The sequence below is a fragment of the Chanodichthys erythropterus genome, chromosome 14 (genome assembly GCF_024489055.1).
Source record: "Chanodichthys erythropterus isolate Z2021 chromosome 14, ASM2448905v1, whole genome shotgun sequence".
In the NCBI taxonomy this organism is placed as follows: domain Eukaryota; kingdom Metazoa; phylum Chordata; class Actinopteri; order Cypriniformes; family Xenocyprididae; genus Chanodichthys; species Chanodichthys erythropterus.
Window position 1 is genome coordinate 21,104,285 of NC_090234.1, and position 19,372 is coordinate 21,123,656.

At 36.2% G+C, this 19,372-nt stretch overlaps 1 protein-coding gene across 1 annotated transcript in view; it reads right to left on the bottom strand.

The window, feature by feature from the left end:
- Positions 1-14,067: 14,067 nt before the first annotated feature.
- Positions 14,068-19,372, bottom strand: part of pcbp3 (poly(rC) binding protein 3) — a 49,238-nt gene continuing 43,933 nt past the window's right edge. Inside the window, exons 10-13 of the mRNA XM_067409337.1 lie at positions 18,936-19,014; positions 17,669-17,721; positions 15,175-15,344; positions 14,068-14,104 (exon numbers count right to left, since the gene is read on the bottom strand). Coding sequence (XP_067265438.1) covers positions 14,068-14,104; positions 15,175-15,344; positions 17,669-17,721; positions 18,936-19,014 — 339 coding nt within the window. The remainder of the gene's footprint in view (positions 14,105-15,174; positions 15,345-17,668; positions 17,722-18,935; positions 19,015-19,372) is intronic.

The window sequence follows — 19,372 nt, forward strand, 5'->3', positions numbered from 1 at the left end:
AACTGTTTATGTAATAAAATGTTTTTGTAGTTTGTGTTGTCCCTTATCAGTGCAAAATTATCACAAATTAAAAAGGATTCATGTCAATATTGTCCAAAACCCCACTTTTCTAGGGCGTTTCCAAACTTTTGAAGAGCAGTGTATATGTAGGTGTGAACCTGTGAAATAACAAATCCTTGATTTTACTGCATTTTACAAAATGTTCCAACTTTTCTGGAAATGGGGTTGCAGAAATATTGCTCCCTGGTTGATTTTGTTAGTTGAGTCCAATCATAGCAGAAGTAGACAGCTATTTCAGAAATTATAGATGACCTGTCAATGCTCAGTCTAAACGAACAGGAATTAAGTGACAGGTATGGACAGCAGTCTGTCTGCACAGTTAGACGTTTGTCATTCTGCTTTGAGATTTCTTACAGCTATATGACACATCATGGCACCCAACTGAGATAAACGTAGACTTTAAATTATTACTAAGATAATATACTAAGATAATATTCCCAATTTGGTGATTCCCTTGAGGAAGATTGAATTTAGATTGAAAGGTTGAATTTAGATTAATGAATATTTCAACACATCACCTGCCTCAATGTGCTCCAGATTGACTGAAAGTTAAAAGTGAAAGAGTCATGCAAGTGAGCTGTGATTTATAGCCCATGAGATCACAAACAGCACAAAACAAACTACTGAAGAAAAAAGTCTATACTGATTTGGTTGATTAGAATATATAAGAGAACATGAATGTTACACTCAATGTTGAGCAGATTTGGACTCTTAATGGTGTGTGTGGAGACCTTTAAAGAGAAGGTTTCTTTGACCTTTCTGTTTAACTACGGTAGATTAGATACATTATTAATGTTCACCTCCGCTAAAGTGGACAGTTATGAAAAGATAAAAGAAAGATGATGGCATTCACTTATGAGAAAGTGAGGCTTCTAGTGTATATTAAGCTATAGTCACATAAAAAATCAGTTATTGGATTCATCCATTTTAATGTGAAAAGCGTCCTGTTTCTATCTCTTTTTGAAGGGCTATATCACTCTTCCATTAGTTTCATTGTTCTGCTGTCCAGTGGAAAATGTTATTGCACACAGGTTGCTCTTTAGCTCTTAAGACTCAATGGAGTTCTTCTAAGTTAAATTTCAGTTGTTTCTCCTATAAATCCTTAGAAATAAACAGACATAAATGAGAAAACAGTTGACATACAGCACAGTGAGAATATAATTGTGGATAACATAGCTCAGATAATTTGGTTTTATTAGAATTTACTATTTTTTAGTTCACATCAAAATGACCTGAACTTGCAGAATTAAATGGTTAGTTCATCCAAAAATGAAATGTCTGTCATTAATTACTCACCCTCTTGTTGTTCCAAACCCATAAGACCTTAAATCATCTTCAGAACACAAATTAAGATATTTTTGATGAAATCCAAGTTTGTTTGTTTTTTTATCCCCAATAGAAAGCAATGTAATTACTGTCATTCAATGTCCACAAAAGTAGTAAAGACATCATTAAAATAGTCAACAGTGACTACAGTGGTTAAACCTTAGTTTGTGAAGTGACGAGAATACTTTTTGTGCGCAAAAACAAAACAAAAATAATGACTTTATTCAACAATTTCCAGCTCAGTATTGGCCGGCTCCCACGTCAGCATCACACACATGCATCTAGTGCTCACGTGAACAGTGTTGGCCAATACTGAGCCAGCGTTCTGACGTAAACACGGAAGCGCTGAACTGCGTTCACTGCATCAACTGTTTAGGAGCCTGACAGGGTAGAGAAGAAATTGTTGAATAAAGTCATTAATTTAGTTTTGTTCTCGCACACAAAAAGTATTCTCGTCGCTTCATGACATTAAGGTTGTGTTCCCAAGATGAATGAAGGTCTTATAGGTGTGGAACGACATGAGGGTGAGTAATTAATGACTCGGGTGGGTGAACTAACTCTTTAAATCTGAGCATCTCTTCTGAAACTCTATAGAGCAGTCTCAACCTTTCTGACTTTCATTGGTTGCCTTTTAGTTACATTATTTATAGTTTACCTCATATTTGCAATTTAAAGGTGCCCTAGAACTTTTTTTTAAAAGATGTAATATAAGTCTAAGGTGTCCCCTGAATGTGTCTGTGAAGTTTCAGCTCTAAATACCCCATAGATTTTTTTTTTAATTCATTTTTTTAACTGCCTATTTTGGGGCATATTTAGAAATGAGGCGATTCAGGGTGTGTGGCCCCTTTAATTCTCCTGCTCCCCGCCCCAAGAGCTCGCGCTTGCCTTAAACAACATTAAAAAAAAGTTCAAATAGCTAATATAACCCTTAAAATGGATCTTTACAAAGTGTTCATCATGCAGCATGTCTAATCGCATAAGTACAGTGTTTATTTTGATGTTTACATTTGATTCTGAATGAGTTTGAGGCTATGCTCCGTGGCTAACGGCTAATGCTACAATGTTGGAGAGATTTATAAAGAATGAAGTTGTGTTTATGCATTATACAGACAAAATAGCGACAGCTCTTGTCTCCGTGAATACAATAATAAACGATGGTAACTTTAACCACATTTAACAGTACATTAGCAACATGCTAACAAAACATGTAGAAAGACAATTTACAAATATCACAAAAAATATCATGTTATCATGTATCATGTCAGTTATTATCGCTCCATCTGCCATTTTTTGCTATTGTTCTTGCTTGCTTACCTAGTCTGATGATTCAGCTGTGCACAGATCCAGACGTTAATACTGGCTGCCCTCGTGTAATGCCTTGAACATGAGCTGGCATATGCAAATATTGGGGGCGTACATGTTGAGATTCGCCTGTTCTTCGGAGGTCTTTTGAACAAATGAGATTTATATAAGAAGGAGGAAACAATGGAGTTTGAGACTGTATGTTTTTTCCATGTACTGAACTCTTGTTATTTAACTATGCCAAGGTAAATTCAATTTTTGAATCTAGGGCACCTTTAAGTCCAGTACTGGACTACAATCTTACCTGATCAGCATCCCATGTATTGCTTTTGAGGATCTAACTTTACCTAACTGTTTATCAAGGCAGCTAATTTTCTCTTTCAATACACCTTCACCTGAATGAATTCCTCTTCTCGAGCATCTTTAATGGATAAATTACGTGTGTCAAGTCCCAAAAGAGAATTCTGCCTCTGTAACCATTGGGCTAATTCAAGCGAATCAGTGCTGTGACAAAGCAAATCCATCTCCTCTGATGGGTTGGTTCCTGATTAAAATACACTTTTAACCCACTTAGATTTATCACAATTATCCTTTGAGGTCCAGCCAGGGTTTGCTGGTCACCGTCACCAATCTGCAAACCAAGTCCCACAGCGCACCTACATTAGTCAGAGCCAAGACGAACGGAGTGTTTCAGAGGTTAATTAAAAAACCTGCTCTTACAACGCATAAACACTGTGACAATCCAATGTGAAACAAATCGAGAAGCACCGACTCTGTAACGGATAAGGAGAGGTACTGAGCTGTGAAAAAGGGAAATTATTTGTCCTGCATTGTGCGTTAAACGGTCAGCCATGCGCAGAGCTGATAACAATGCAATTCCTGGAAATTTGAGTGGCTTCTGAACAAACTGGAGCCTGGCAAATTCAATCAACAATTTAAAGACATCAGGATTAGGCAGCATGTAGAGTAACATGTTGTATTATTTACAAATAACATTTTAGACCTTGTGATACCTTCAAAAGTGATACCTTATAATTTGTAAGGTCTGGTCTGCAGATATGGCTCAGTACCCTCCTCCAGAATTAAAGGGTTAGTTCACCCAAAAATGAAAATTCTGTCATTAGTTACTCACCCTCATGTCGTTCCAAACCTTTATGACTTGTGTTCATCTTTGGAACACAAATGGCAATCGTTTTGATGAAATCTGAGAGCTTTCTGTCCCTCTATAGACAGCTACACAACTACCATTTTGACACTTCAAAAAGTTCATAAAGATATTGTAAAATGAATCCATATGAATTGAGTGGTTTAGTCCAAATTTTCTTTTAAGAGACTTGATTTTATGATGAGCTTTTATTTGCATTTAAACATTGATCAGTGAACATAAACAGAAGATCAACCAAACCTGCTTGACATGCAAAAACTTATAGAGAAATTATAAAGGGAATTATAAAGAGTTGTTTAGATTACGACCGAGCAACTGATTCGTCCAGCGTTCATTTGCTCGAGCCGTAATAAGCTCTTGTAACGGATATAAATATCCAACAATCGTGAAAACACTGATTAAAGCAGGTAGCTTGATCACAGTTTAAGACATTAAATCATAAAGCACATAATACAAGACACTTTCCTTTTAAAATCTACAAGAGATTTTATTTATTCTAACACAAGCTAATCTACCACGAACACACACATACATACATTCATTCATACGCGTTGCAGTAAGACAGGAAGTGAGAGAGAAAGAGTTTAGGAGAGAGAGAGAGAGTGATATGATGAATTCCTAGCAAAGTTATGCTTTTCAGAAGATCTGACCTGAACGAACCATGAATCATTAAATGCACCAGTTCAGTTTTAATCTGAAGGTACTTGCTTGCGTCGACTTTGAATGTGAATATCCCTCGTTGGCGTGTAGAGAAGAGTTTTCCAAGTCGATGAGTTGTCGCAGGGTATTCAAGGTCCGTGTTGTGTTCGGTAGAACCCAATCACGTTTGAGCTTGCTGAAAAATTAAAGGGAAGTCTCTTTGTCGCTGGAGTTGAAGCGGCAAAAGTCGTTGGTTGAACTTTGCGGCGAAACTTAGAACACAAGACTTTCAGCGGTAAAGGAGAATTAAGTAAAAGAAAAGAAAAGTGAGTGAAGGTTGGATGTCTTGAATGAGCGGCTGGTCTGTTCTTCTTGTTACGCCATTGCTCTTGGTACTTGTCTTGACTTCTCTTACCAGAACTAACAAACTCCTCCTTCACTATCTTGCAATATGATCGTTTAAACTTAGTTGTTTGTCACACCTCTGAGGAGTCTTGGCCAATCAGACATTGTCCTGTTTCAAGAGGGACTTCCTCTGCCCCCAATAAAACATAAGTGTTACATCCTGGTCTGTCTCTGCTTTAGCAGAGTGCCATTTTAACATAATTGCTATTAAATGGAATACAATATATTTTAAACAGATTTCATTCAAGTCGGAATATAGGAAAGGGGGAAAGAATCAAATTAAGTCCAAATAAGGCATACTTTCAGTCACTCAGTCAAGAGTTAACACATTTACATGAATTGTGAGTGTTTCTAAAGCCTAACTGTTTACAGGTAGTACTTGTGGACACATAATGCAAAATGTATGTAGTTAAAAGATGTTTGATTAGTCCATTAAAATTGTTGGAACAATTTTGATGCAGTTTTATTTGTTCAACAGTCTCTTTGGCTTTGCTGTGAAGTAAGGAAACAAAATGGTCTGCATTGTCTCTCTGTTTCTTTCCTCTGATGATCAAAGCACCTTTGTCTTCTTGGGTGACCCTTTGGTATGTTGCTTCTTCTGCTATCAGGAAGCATGTGTTGTAAAATCAGCCTGGCTTTATCTGCAGACAGGCCGGAGCCGGAACCTCAATTCTGAATTAGAATTATGTTTTGAAAGAATCATCTGAATGATTCATTTGTCTGGTTCGTCCACAGTTGCTACAGATGTCAAGCAAACATGCTTGAGCTTCCGTTTACCACAACTGATGTGTGTTTAAATGCGATTAAGAGAGTAAATTCAATCTGTTCATCATATAAAGTAATCATGTTTCTTTGGAAAATTTGGACTAAATGGCTTAATTCATATGGATTAATTTTACAATATCTTTATGAACTTTTTGAAGCATCAAAGTGGAAATTGTGTAGCTGTCTATGGAGGGACAGAAAGCTCTCAGATTTCATCAAAAAGATCTTCATTTGTGTTCTGAAGGTAACCAAAAGTATTACAGGTTTCGAACAGCATGAGGGCGAGTAATTAATGACAGAATTTTCATTTTTGGGTGAACTAACTCTTTAATTCTTTGAGATTTTTTTTAATCCATAGAGGTTTGTTCAAATCACTAACCTTAAAGTTGTCATGAAACAGAAATAGCAACCTTCTGTCCTTTTGTGATGCATATCTGAGTGAAACGGTGTCTCGAACAAGAAAACATTTAGGGTGGGACTGGATTTTGTCCATTGGGAATTGTTTGAAACATTGGATCAAGGGAGAAGGGACATTATTTATTGATTTGAACAAATAATAGAAGCTTGTTCAAATCCCTAACCTTAAAGTTGGCATGAAAAGGAAAACTGTAGGGTGGGAATTTTGTCCATTGGGAATTGAATGGATCGTTGGATCAAACGAGAATGGATGTTAATGTTCTTGATTAAACATTACAAAGGCACATGAATTAAAAAACATATATAATGATGTGCATGGATAAATTATTTAGAATAAACACTGCAACATTCCATAAAAAAAATAAGAATGCTCAATTTTGATTTCATGGTGACATTAAAGAGAAATGAAAATAGTGATGATTGCTTTAGCAAACACCACAGTGTCTCTGCACTAAAGGCTAATAAGCTTATGGCGATCTAAAATTCATGATGAGTTTGGGCTTTAAAAATTCAGAACATTATATAATTATGAAGTGCCTGTTGTAGATCTGTGTCTTATCTTTTAAATACACCTTAAATGTCCTATCTTGATGAATAATTGATGGGGGAAAAAACACCTAATTAGCTTCCATGCCCCATTTTATCCAACATAAAAGCCAACCTTTCAGCAATTCAGAGGGTGCCACCCAAGGGAATTGGGCGTTTTGCTCTGTGACTGACAGTGAAATGTATCCTGCTCCACACATTTAAGAAAATTTTTTTTAAGTGTATTTTTAAACTTTGTATTTGCTGTCTACGCTAAAGCCTCGCTGAAGATTCACTGTTGTTTTTAACTTGCTTAAAAAAGCATTTAATTGAGATTATCTAATGTATTTTGTCAGCTGCGTTCTTACTGAATTGAGTTTCTTTTATTGGCACCTGCTTTATGCACCTTCAAATAAGGCTGTCAGGACACATGGGAATCACACATTATTGGGTTTAAGTATATTTAGGATGAAGTCAGTTCCTCAGGGCACAGTTTTAATTCAGAATATTGTCAGTGGAAAATGAATGTCATATCAAGAGATGAAGATATGAGTAAGTGCACATCTAAGAGAAATATTCTACAGAACAAAATAGACCTGGAAAAAAAAAAAAAATCCCTTTTTGCTTGACATATTTAAGATCACAACACAATGCAATGTCTGCAAGCAGCTGCCACCATTTACTGACCCTCATGCCATTTAAAACTTTTCTTTCTTTTGTGGAACACAGAAAAATGTATTCTAAAGAATGTTGTGGTCCAAACAACATTGAATTTAAAAAGATTTTTTCAGAAATTAGAATATCTAAAAGTATATATCAACTCTCATGAAAATTCTGCATTCTAAATTGCTTAAAAAATATTATTAATACTAAATAAATACAGACCTTTTCTAAACCTCTCTTGTTGGAAATGGAGTTTCACAGCAGTATATTATACAGCAGCAGTCAGCGGTCCCTCAAATCCCTCCTACAATGGTCAATTTTATTCAGGAAATTGAAAAGCTTATGGAGTTTTGGTTTACTGCAAAGACTACCAGCTATAACACAACAAACACTGAATAGGGGCTGTTTATCCTCTGGACCGTACCTCGTCTCCTCTTTTCCACTGGGAACACGTACAGCCAAATGTATTCAGGGACTTGGGGAGGGCAATCAAGAGGTGTTTTAATTTGAGCTTATTTCTGGCTAGGAACAAACTGAGGCCAATGACGGAGGGTGGGTAGAGGTGACCTCTTCTCCCCCTGGAGTGACGTACTAATTTTGAAGCATAGCGGTGATCAAGGGCCATTTCTGCTGCCTTCCCTTGGTGTTCAGGAGAGGCCGGCAGGATCAACCGGCGATTAGCCACACTGCCATTTTTAATTTAAAGAAAATGACTTTGAGTTTTATTAGTGCTGTCGAGAACCTTGTGCAACAGAATTACAGAGGACAGCGAATAAACTTTTGTTCAAAACCTAATGGATTTTAAATAACAGTTCACGTTGTTTGTGGTTCCAAAGTGATTCCTGTGCAACCTTGAGTCTTTCTATATGGTCTCTGCAGAAGAGAAAGCATCATAGAAACCTATAGCCACTGGCTGTTATTGATTATGTCACACATGAACAACAACAACAACATCTTCAGCCTGACAATTAATCACTTTAAATGCAATTGTATAATGCTTGTTTGTGGTTATGCTAGGTAAAGCATCTCAAAAAATTTAAGGTTTATACTAAATAAACATCTGGTCACACTAAAACTGTTTTTGAGGCAAAATCATATAAAGGTAAATTTGCATAATGGTAATTACAACATTTAGCGACCTCTAGTGGTAAGGATTGGCAAAAAGTGCCAAAGTATTACTGGTTTGCTTTATATATACACTGTACAGTCAAACCAAAAATTATGCAGACATTTTTTATATGTTTTTACTAGTGGATGCAGGACACTATAGTTCATTTATGTAAGTGAGGATAGCCAAATATACCCAAAAATTCTTCATAAAGTGGACTACCAGTAAAATTGATAAAAATTTGGAAACAAAAATTATTCAGACACTTTGACCCTGAACTTGTTTTGTTTAAGTGTTTTCTGACATAATTAAGTTTTTTTTTTTTTTTGACAGTTTAACTCTGAGATTTTGTCATATTTTATTACCATTTTTTTTTAAACTATAGTGAATATACTGAATGAAATGTTCAAGGTGTCTGAATAAATTTTGGTTTGAGATATATATATATATATATATACATAAATTAATTACAAAATCTATAAAATCAGTATCAAATACGAAATTGTAAATTGAGAAAGTTGAGAAGACTCAATTTCCTACAGCTGGTTGCCTTAAACTTTTAAGTTCTCAGCTTGATTTTTTTAAAGTTGTGCTAAAAATTATTTTACATAAACAAATAGTCCCTATTTCATATACAGCACTGTTTACCATTACAATAAGTTATGATGTATTTAGACTTATGTTTTAAGTATGGAGAGGTTGCTAGTGTTTTTTTTTTTTTTTTGCTAGTTAAATTTTTAGATCATTTAGACCATTTTTTGTTTGCCCTAAGCTCTGGCTAATTTCTTACCTCAGACCATAGTGATAAACCGCAAATAATAAATATATATAAAAAAAAGGCATCACAAAAATTCAAGGGAAAAAAACAAACTTTATTCTCTCCTTTTTACAAAACATTTCAAAGTTAAACTAAACTCAGCAGTAAATTGAATCTAATATAGACCTGCAAGCAGCAAATTGTCCAACATAAAATAATTACTCTGTTACATTTTTTCCCCAAACAGAATCATTTACAGAAGCACAGACAGGTAGATGTTTTTTTTTCTTTCTTTTTCTTTTTTTTTTTTTTTTTTTTTTTTGCTGCTCTAGTACATTGAAAAACTGCATGACCAACAAAATGAATGTAATGATTTCAGATGTGCACAGTGTGAGTAAATGTGTATTAAAATTATGAATGCAAATCAACCACATGATTTGTATGAGAACAACATCATGTGATATCATGAGGTCGGGCAGAGATGAAACATGAAAAAAATATAAAAGCCATTTGTAATGCCATACCCAGTTTTCCACCAAATAGTTAATCATTTCTGACACGCCACTGCAGTCCTATACGCACATTTATTTTTATTGCATTTGTGAAATAATAGGCATAACAATAGTAATAAAAAATAACAACAGCCTCCCTTGGTAAAGCATTCTGCTACTGAAAAATGTCAAAGTTACGCATGCTGCTGTCTGAATATTAATATGCATCTGTACAGTGATCTAGAGTACAGCACATTATGGACTAAACATAACATCAAATAAAACATTCCATACATATATCACAAGACATAGTCTTGTGCAAACATACAATCTAACTTAATGTATAACAGAGCCTAAGACACTGACACAAATTACATTTCAAAGCAGTGCAAAACATATGGTAAATGTGACAAGAAACTAAACGTTGAATATATATATAAAAAAAATAAATAAATAATAATTTGTTGAATAATTCCAGATAAATTAGTTATTTTAAAGCAACAGTATGACATCATTTCCGGCCATGTGCACGGATGTGCAAACCTTTTAGAGTTCCAATATTATAAAAGATCTGTGCTCATAATGGACATTAAATCATAAAATGTCTGATTTTGGTGTAAATTAACTCTTGGGTGGATATCTATGATTTGGCTGCAGTGCATGATACTGCTCAACAGATACCAAATAAAAATATAGAAATATATATCTTTATGCCCAAATGCATTCTTTTGTACTTGATTACCTCAATGAGAAAGCATTTTCTGTTATAAGACTGGGAAAGAAAATTGTTTCCTCTAGTGCAGTTGGAAAAATGGCAAGAAGTGTAAACTAGAGGTTGAATAATGGATCACATGTTGAAGCAGTTACATTCAACTTTCAGCCTCAATACCACATTTTAGACATTTAAATGTGGAGGATGAAATACATATTGATTGCTGACTGAAAAAGTTCAGATTTGGATAAAAGGGTAACTCAACATGACCTCTGCTTGGTACGTAATCTTCAGAAAAAAATTGGGAAAACTTCATCAAAGGGCTTCGATACTGGAAATAAATAGCTTAACTATAGAAACACCAGACTGACAGTTTAGGTGAGGCGAGAATTGAAGTGTGTAATTTGTGCGCCACTAGCGGTAAAAAAAATTGCAAAAATAATGGCTTCAATCATTCCCCTGTATGTTTGAATGGAATTCAAAAGACGAAATGCCTCGATACAGTAACTAAACAGATTTTGTATGGAAACGCGTAATAAATTTAGTTCCTTGCTGCTAATCTTCAACATGCGTGGAGGAGGGGAACTCATTTCCACATTCAAGCCACAAGAATTTCTCAAGAGGTATTTACAGTACAACAGGTGGGATTTACGGCACTACACATTCATTTTATACTTGAAAAGCATTTTTATACTTTCCTTATGAGATGAGTCACATTTTATTAGAACATTTCTACCCCCCAAACTCATCAAGAAATAGATTACAATTGTTTTGTGCTGCAGAAATTACACATTTCTTCTAGCTGGGATCAAATTATAATTGAAGGTGCCAGTAGGTGAATAATATAATAGGAAAGAACATGTGTGCATTCTTTATAGTGTACACAGGCTGTGTTAATAATAACTATCCACAGCAAAACATGCAACATAACAGCCTAAAGTCAATCAAATTTTGCATGTGAGAAAAATATTATTAGAGCTGATCAGTAAGGCTACATCAGCAGGTATCATGGGTATCAGTAATAATAATAATAATAAAAATACACCTTAACTGAAACAAAACAGCTGTTATAAAGAAACAATCATGTTTAAGAGCAGACCAGGGTGTTAAATCTGAAATCACATTTGAAATTCTGGCCTGAACCCATGAACATTCCAGAGCCCAAGATATAAATGATCCTGACTTATCATTGGTGAGGTGGCCTAGGGAAAATAACCAAGCATTCTGTTGTATTGCCACGTAGCAGAAATACGCCCTCGGCAGCTGTGTCGACTGTGTGCGCGTTTCAAAAGCTGTCAGTGGAGAACGACCTTTTAGTCTCGTTTGACGCATGCAGAGCTTGTGCATGTCTTTTCGCTTCAACTGATAAATGGGTTTTGGAGAGCAATATGAAAGCACTGTCAAAATGAAGTGTGTCGCTGAACTCATGAGGGCAGGGTCCAAAATTAACACTAATCAAATACCAAATGTGAGTAGACATTGATCAAATTTATCAGGAGCCTCATTTATATAAAGATGCGGGTATAAAGCCGCGGTCACACTAGACTTTGAGCAACGGTCGTGATTTGTGTTGTCAAAAGTACCGACTTGACAAACTTTAAAAATGTGACCATATCAGCATTTCCAACTAGCATTATGAGCGGATTCTTAAACACCTCTGATTGGCCGTTGTGTTCGTGCGCTTATCAGATATGTCTGATGTGATTGGCTACAGTGATCAACGCTTCAAAAACATGTTGTAAATAGACATCATTGATGCTCTTCACAGAGCGCTTACACAGATACACACGGTAGCCTTTGAAAGCAGGTGTCTGTCAGCGGACCGGGCCACTGATAGGCGCCTGCTATCAAACGCTCCCGCTTTCAAACATTTCCGTGTGCTTTCAAATGCTCCTGTGCTTTGATCATTGTAGCCAATCTCGGTTATATCTGTTGAGCATGTGAACACAATGAGAGGCACCAATCAGAGGTGTTTATGAATCCACTCAACAGCTCTCAAAATGCTGGTATCGTCACATTTTGAAAATTTCAGTACCAACTTAATTTTGGTCGTTTCGTTAATTTTGGATGTTTTGATATGACGTCTTTTTTTATAAACAAATTCAATATACTGTATAACATAATAATAAATCCAAAAAGTTAATATATAATCTACTCCACTTTATTGCAAAAAATTGCATTTAATTCAGCCAAGAGGTCGCAGTGGTGACGTATCGATCTTCTATTTGTCACACGTCTTCACATGATACGAATTTACAGGTCGGAGTTTAACTTGAACTTCGATGACTTTGTGTTTCCGGTCTCTAGGATTCACATGCATTTGAATGGAAGTCAATGGAATGAAAATGTTCCCAAATATTAAAGTACAACAATTTCTGAAATGTTCCTTTACAAATGATTTATAAAAACGTCTATACACACAAAAGATTTTCCTGAATTAATCCCCCTTTAAAAATCACTTCTTCTTTTTTTTTTTTTTTTCAGGAAATCATATACAATTAATAAATTAAATTCAGTGACGTAATTATCACAAAGCAGTTGCTCATTTGCGCATATAATAATATTAATGCATAGTGTGATTGTCTATTTTTCTTTCCATTTTTATTAACGACTCTGGATTATTTTAATCACTGGTATATATGAGTGCAAAAAGTTTGCATGCATTCTCTTCAGTTGGCGTACACATAAGAACATTTTCACGTCAATTTTTACCTTTATAAATCCCAATACGTTCCTCACGTTTGATGTAGGATGAAAGGGAATATAGGATCAAATCCTATCGTATGTGCATTTTAAAAATGAGGCCCCTGGTGCAGATCCGAAAAATAATAGTAGGTAAAAATGTTCAAATTCATCTGCCATTGGTAGATATGGCAAAAAGTTAATTTTGGACCCTACATGAGAGTTTACCATACTCACAGAGGCCGTATGGTGGACAAGCATGGGGCGGATTTCATTATCAGCAGGTCTGTATTCACTCCTTCGTATTTCTCATACTACTGCAAAAACACGCCGTATATAAAAATATTCTATAAATTATTCTGCTGTAATATATTCAATTACTTAAACTAAGATTGTGAGCTGAATTGAAATGTCTCAGCATGCAGTAAAGCTGTCACATCCTCATATCCTTTGTTTTCACACTGATTTTTTTCTTCCGCTCTGAAAGTGAATACAAGAGGCTAATAATGGATTCTCTGCGTCACTCCGCATGCCACAAAGACAAATGCAAACAAATCATGCAAGCGTGGTGCAAACATTCCAACTCCATCAGTTTGTTTCATTATTCATGTAAAAGATGCATGGTTGTAAGGTACCCGGTGAGCAAAGCCCTGGAGCAAAGCACAGGACCGCTGCTTCAAAAATCACAAATTCAGTCTGACCAAATGAAAGATTGGAAAAGGTAGGATTTCATTGGCTTAGCTGTACCACACCATAGAATACGGATCGGAAAACGTGAATTCACAGTGAAAGCTATGGCAAAACAGGACACCGGTGACATGAGGTACTAGAGAGTCAAAAAAAAAGTAAAGTGTCTTTTAAATTAAACAGGTAATAAGTAGGGAGCACAACAAAGGTTGAGTAGGAGGAACATTATGTGCACATTATAGAATATAAATTAGTCAGAAGTACTGAAAATACAGGACAGCAAAAGTACAGAGAGAAAACAAACTAGGTGCAATGCCATTGGCTCAAGGGTCATGTGATGCAGTGAAGGATCATGGGTAGAAATTAGAGAGTGCCCATTCCAGTGACCTCAGACGTCAGCCTAGAATAGTTCAGGGAAGAGGAAAAAGGGGAGGGGTAAGGAAAAGATAGAAAAAAATAGATAACATAAAATAATTCTGAAAGCATTTGACACTTCTGTACAAGAATGATCGCTTTTTCCGCCTGCTCTCCACGATGAGTAATAATCATGCATTTCTTTCAAATCGGTCAAGCTGAAAACAATCAAGCCACTGTCAAAAGTAAAAATAAAATCTTTTCCGCCTCTAAAGAAACACAGTTTCCAACATCTCCTCGATTCTGACATGCGTTTGTACTTCATTACAACATCTGCATCACATCACTAGCTCCTTGCCAACAGCATTGCTAAAAATGCTATTGGATGCAATCTTTTTTTTTTTTTTACATTTTTTAAATCATGTTAGGCTTTGCTGTCAAACTACAAGACTTATGCAGCAACCATACTGAACTAATCTATCCGATTTAAAATAATAAATAAATATATAACAAGATCCAAGCATTCAGCATGCTAAAATACTACACTGAAACACGGCATAACATGAACAAATCATACTACAGTTGTCCTGCTTTTTTTTTTCTTGCTTTTTTTTTTTAATTTCAGGAGTCTGCCTACATGAGTGAAGCTACTGATGAAGTTGACCATGGGGTTTAAGGGAAAGGTTGGTGAGTTCTAAGGGAAGATTGTATGTAAGGTTTATTGGGAATCAGCTGCTGATAGCTTCAGATAATGAAAGCAGTTTGGGGCTTCAGGATGTAGTCATTGATGAGGGGTCATTCCACATGGCTGCCACGTCTCTGAACCTGCCATCAGAACCGTGGGAAAGCAATATGCATTAGTATCGCCCCGGCCGCTACCCTGCAAGCCTCAATATCACACACAAGAACAGATGTAGAGGGTCAGTGGCTAAGCATCTCTGGTTCCCCAAACACATTGCTAGGAAAACAGAACACTGTTGCATTTGCGATGACCCTATCTGAGCTTCTTTTAAGAAACTGTATTGAGTTAGAACAGCATGAGGCCATTAAAAAAAGTTAGGTTACAGCAGTTTGGAAGAAAATGGCAACGCTTTTGTGAAACGTTGATGGGCTCACCTTGCATTGATGAGGTACTGGGCAAGGCTGATGTTGGCGGGGGTTCCTGTAATGGTGATCTGGCGCTCTGATGACCCTTCCATGGCATTAGCTATTTTGATCTGCGCTCCAGACATCTGACGGATCTCGTTGATTTTGGTTCCCTGGCGCCCGATTATGCAGCCTATTAGCTGGGAAGAAAGCGTAAAGGTTCTTAAAAGACTGTCAAAAGAAAAAACGGTTTTGTTTATTCAGGTTACAGAACGTATGATCCGTTTTGTAATATTCACAACAGAATATATGAGTATAGTAGGTAGGTATGCTTGAGTTGACAGTCAGATAACCCATGTCAAAAGATCCTAGGAATGCAATTTGAATTTTTCTAATAATGCGGAAGCAGACTTAAAGGTGGGGTAAGTCATTTTTAAAAAACACTGTTTGGAAGTTAGTGGGGGCGACACCAACAACAAACGTGTAGCCAATCAGCCTTAGGCGTATGACCGTTGAGGAGACAGAACGAGCAAGAGGGAGATTTGAAGAAAAACTGCAGAAAGAGAGATGATGAGACAATACAAAAGAGCTCAAAAGAATATCACTGGAATGAAGGGTTATGACTAGGCATAGCCGCCTCTTCTTTTAGATGAATTTGGGGACTATAAATGCACAGAGAGCGCCCTCAGACTTCAAGTATGAATTGAAAACACCAGCGCTCTTAGTAATGACAATGAATATTAAATAAATATAACTCCTCTGTATAGAAAATTGACATAAGCATATGAGAATCCAATATTTCTCCAAATGTGCATGCTTTTAAACTAAAAGCCTATATTCAGACTCTTTGCATCACAAAAATACATTATATTTTAAAGTATAATATAAAACCATTACTTTATATTGTAATAATATTTTTCTGTATGTTTCATATATCATGACATCACAGAAGGTTTTTTTCACAGCCTACCTGACTGAAAGGCCTCATTATTATGCAGCACCATTAGAGGTTCTTTATGCGATTCTTTTGTCTTCTCAGGTGAGAATGGCCCATTATTCAGTGGTGATTCACGCCTCCTCGCATACTGTCTTTCTTGGCAAAAAGTGTCTTACAAAAACTAAATCAATATATTGTTTTATATGAAGGAGTAGGCAGCATAATTTTTACATAATTTTGAAGCAAAAACTCTAGTCTACAACCTCCAATACCCTAAAGTATTGTAAACACAGATTTATACTTTTTTTGGCCTTATTTCAGTGACTTAAGTTTTTTGTTTTTTCAATAACCACGCATAAATGTTATTCCTTCAAAAACACAAACATGTACATATATGTTCCTCACATATTACTGTAGCCTAGTTTGTGCTGAATACAGTGTAATGACACTTTTTCCATTAATATGTTTATGAACAACTGAAAAAAGTACAAATGTCAGGGCATGTCAAAACTTATCCAGGCCCCAAATCAGCCTCAGACTCCAGAGGGTTAAGCCACATTTATAATAGCAAAGCTTTCCAGCGCTGTAGAGAGCTAAGCAGGAAGGCCTGAAAACAGATGTGGAGGCTGCTTTGATTCTGCTTCACATGTGAATAACACTGGGTTTTGATTGTCTGGAGCTGCTGTGCTGTTGGCGACCAACAACAAACTCTTGTTTGTATTTACTCTTGTGTACTATACGTTCATTTTTTTTTTTTTTGTGCTTCCTTGTTCGTTCATCATCTGCGCTTTATTTTTCGTTAAGTGTTTTGTTGGTGGTTAGGATTGTAGGGTGAGTTTTGGAGGCGGAGCAATGAAGAGAGGGGTGGGTTTGTTTGGGTTGATTTCAAATATCAACAATGTCCAATAGCGTTTTTGAAATATGGCTTACCCCACCTTTAATGGGATTGGAGAATCAAATTTAATCCAACTGGATAAACTAGAGATGGAAACTCAAGTCTGAAACATAAAATCGAGTCACACTTACATAGGGTTGCAAAATTCCGGGAATTTTCAAATCTGGAAACTTTCCATGGGAATTAACGGGAATATATGGGAATTAACGGGAATTAATAGGAATAAACAGGGAATTTGTAAAATTGCAGGTTAGCCTATAACAGGGTACTTAAATGTAGCTGAAAAAAACATCTAGCAACATAATATTGGTTAAAACAACCATATTTAATGCAATTTTAGTTAAATTTTTACCCTGCACATTCCTCACACATCACAATACTTACTGCAGGGCTATTGAGGCCACACCCCCTGTATGCACTGTGCATCCGAGCACGAATCTTGCAGAGTGTGGTTGTAGCCGCTAGGAGGCTGCTCAGGTAGCAGCGGCAGTATAATTTCTCCGGTTAAGAGTTGTTTTAGAGACATTATTTTAAGGTCGAAAAAACTACATAGTGTTACTTGAGACTTGATGTAGATTTGTTCTTGAAAGATCCTGACATGGACTCATTTCTTCAGTTATGACAAATTATTTTTAGGATTTTCTGACAAGGGACTGAGAGTCAAAACTGAGCATGAATCTACTTATACTCACATCATTGGGAATGGTGAGTTCATGAGTACTGGCCGGGGGACTGGCATCCAGACCTGGATCAGAGAGCAGAGGGAAGCTCGAGAGACAGCCTAGGATAAACAGCACTGCATACACACTCATGATGGTGTCAACACTGAGTGTGAGCTTTAGAAGACTGGCGACCTTAATGGACCAGGTGCAGAGTGCGAAGAACTCTTAGTCCTCCAGAGGCTTTTTATGAAGGCCTTTTTTCACCTTAAACTACCACAAATATCTCTAGCAGTTCTCACATCTCGTCATCTGTCAAAGCTAAGATTTCCTACAGTATGTCTTAGGTCTGACATAAACATATATTTGATATGTGTGTGATATACTGTGTGTGAATAGCAAGGCATGTTCTTCTCAAGTGTACGGCATTGTGTTTGCCCTTAGCAACTGCTTTAAACTGAGCTTGTACAAGAACGGTGTTTATCAAGATGAATACGTAATGAATGGCTTGATGGAAGATGTGTTGTGGTCTGTAAAATCAAAACACTGATATGGTTCTCTTACACCAGTTTCTGAAGGGCAGGAAAGAACACTTTTTGTGCCACTGGTAATTTCTTTCAAGCATAAAATTCTACACCATTAGTCCCCTGTACGTGACAATGTTGCATAAGCAGCAAAACTTCACTATCTTTTATCCCGGGTCTTAGCAAAACAGGATAAGGTGCTTCAGGAAAAATTGACAAATAAATAAATAAAACAAAACAACAACAATGCAAGTTGACTTAGTATAACGGCGAGATGTCATTTTCTGACATTTATGACTAAGCTTTTTTCCCCAAAGTTAACCCTGAAGTTAGAAAATAAATAGAAAAAAAAAAAAAAAAATGAAAATAAATAAATAGTGGGTAGCAAGAATGAAACAATTAATGGATATATTGTTTAATAAAAAAAAATAAAAAATAAAAAAAAAAGAATTAAACACTAACAAATAAAATACTAGCCAAATAAATAAAACATTGACCAAGCCAAACAAGACAAAAGTAAACAAAACAAGACAAAACAAAACAAAGAAAAAACGAGACAAGACAAAACAAAACAAAATGAGAAAATTTCATTTTTAAACAAACACCACCCCCCAAAAAATAAGTAAACAAAAAAATTGACAAAGTGAAGAGCAACCACCACGGGCATGTCATGATGCTTGACATGGAACGAGAAGGAAAGAGAGAGAGAAAGACAAAGAGAGCGTCTCTACAGGTACAAAGAGAAGGAAACTTCAAAAGGGCTCGTGGGTACGTACCAGGGAAAGCAGGGGTGGTCTGTCCGAGGGGGGTAAAGGGGGTTTGCTGCATAGCCAACTGGTGGAGCTTGGTCAACTGCTGAGGGTTTGGAGGGACAGTAGAGCTAAGAGGTTATTGTTATAAGACAGGTCACACCAAGAAATCAAGAAACTAAACTAGAACAAAGAGACAAAGAGGATAAGAAGCCATGACACACTGTGGTGGAAGAAGAGCAAAAGAGAAAGCTGAAGAGATTGAAACTTTAGTAGGACTTGGCCTGGCCTTGACCTGATCTGATCACTAACTGACATTTGCTGAGCCCAACCTTAAATTATGATTTATAAATGTAGCACAATTAATCACGTTACTGGGTTTTATCACTTTAAAAAAAAAAAAAAAAAAGACTAAAATGCTTAGCAATGTCATACTTCATTTCAGACCACAAAAGAATATCCAA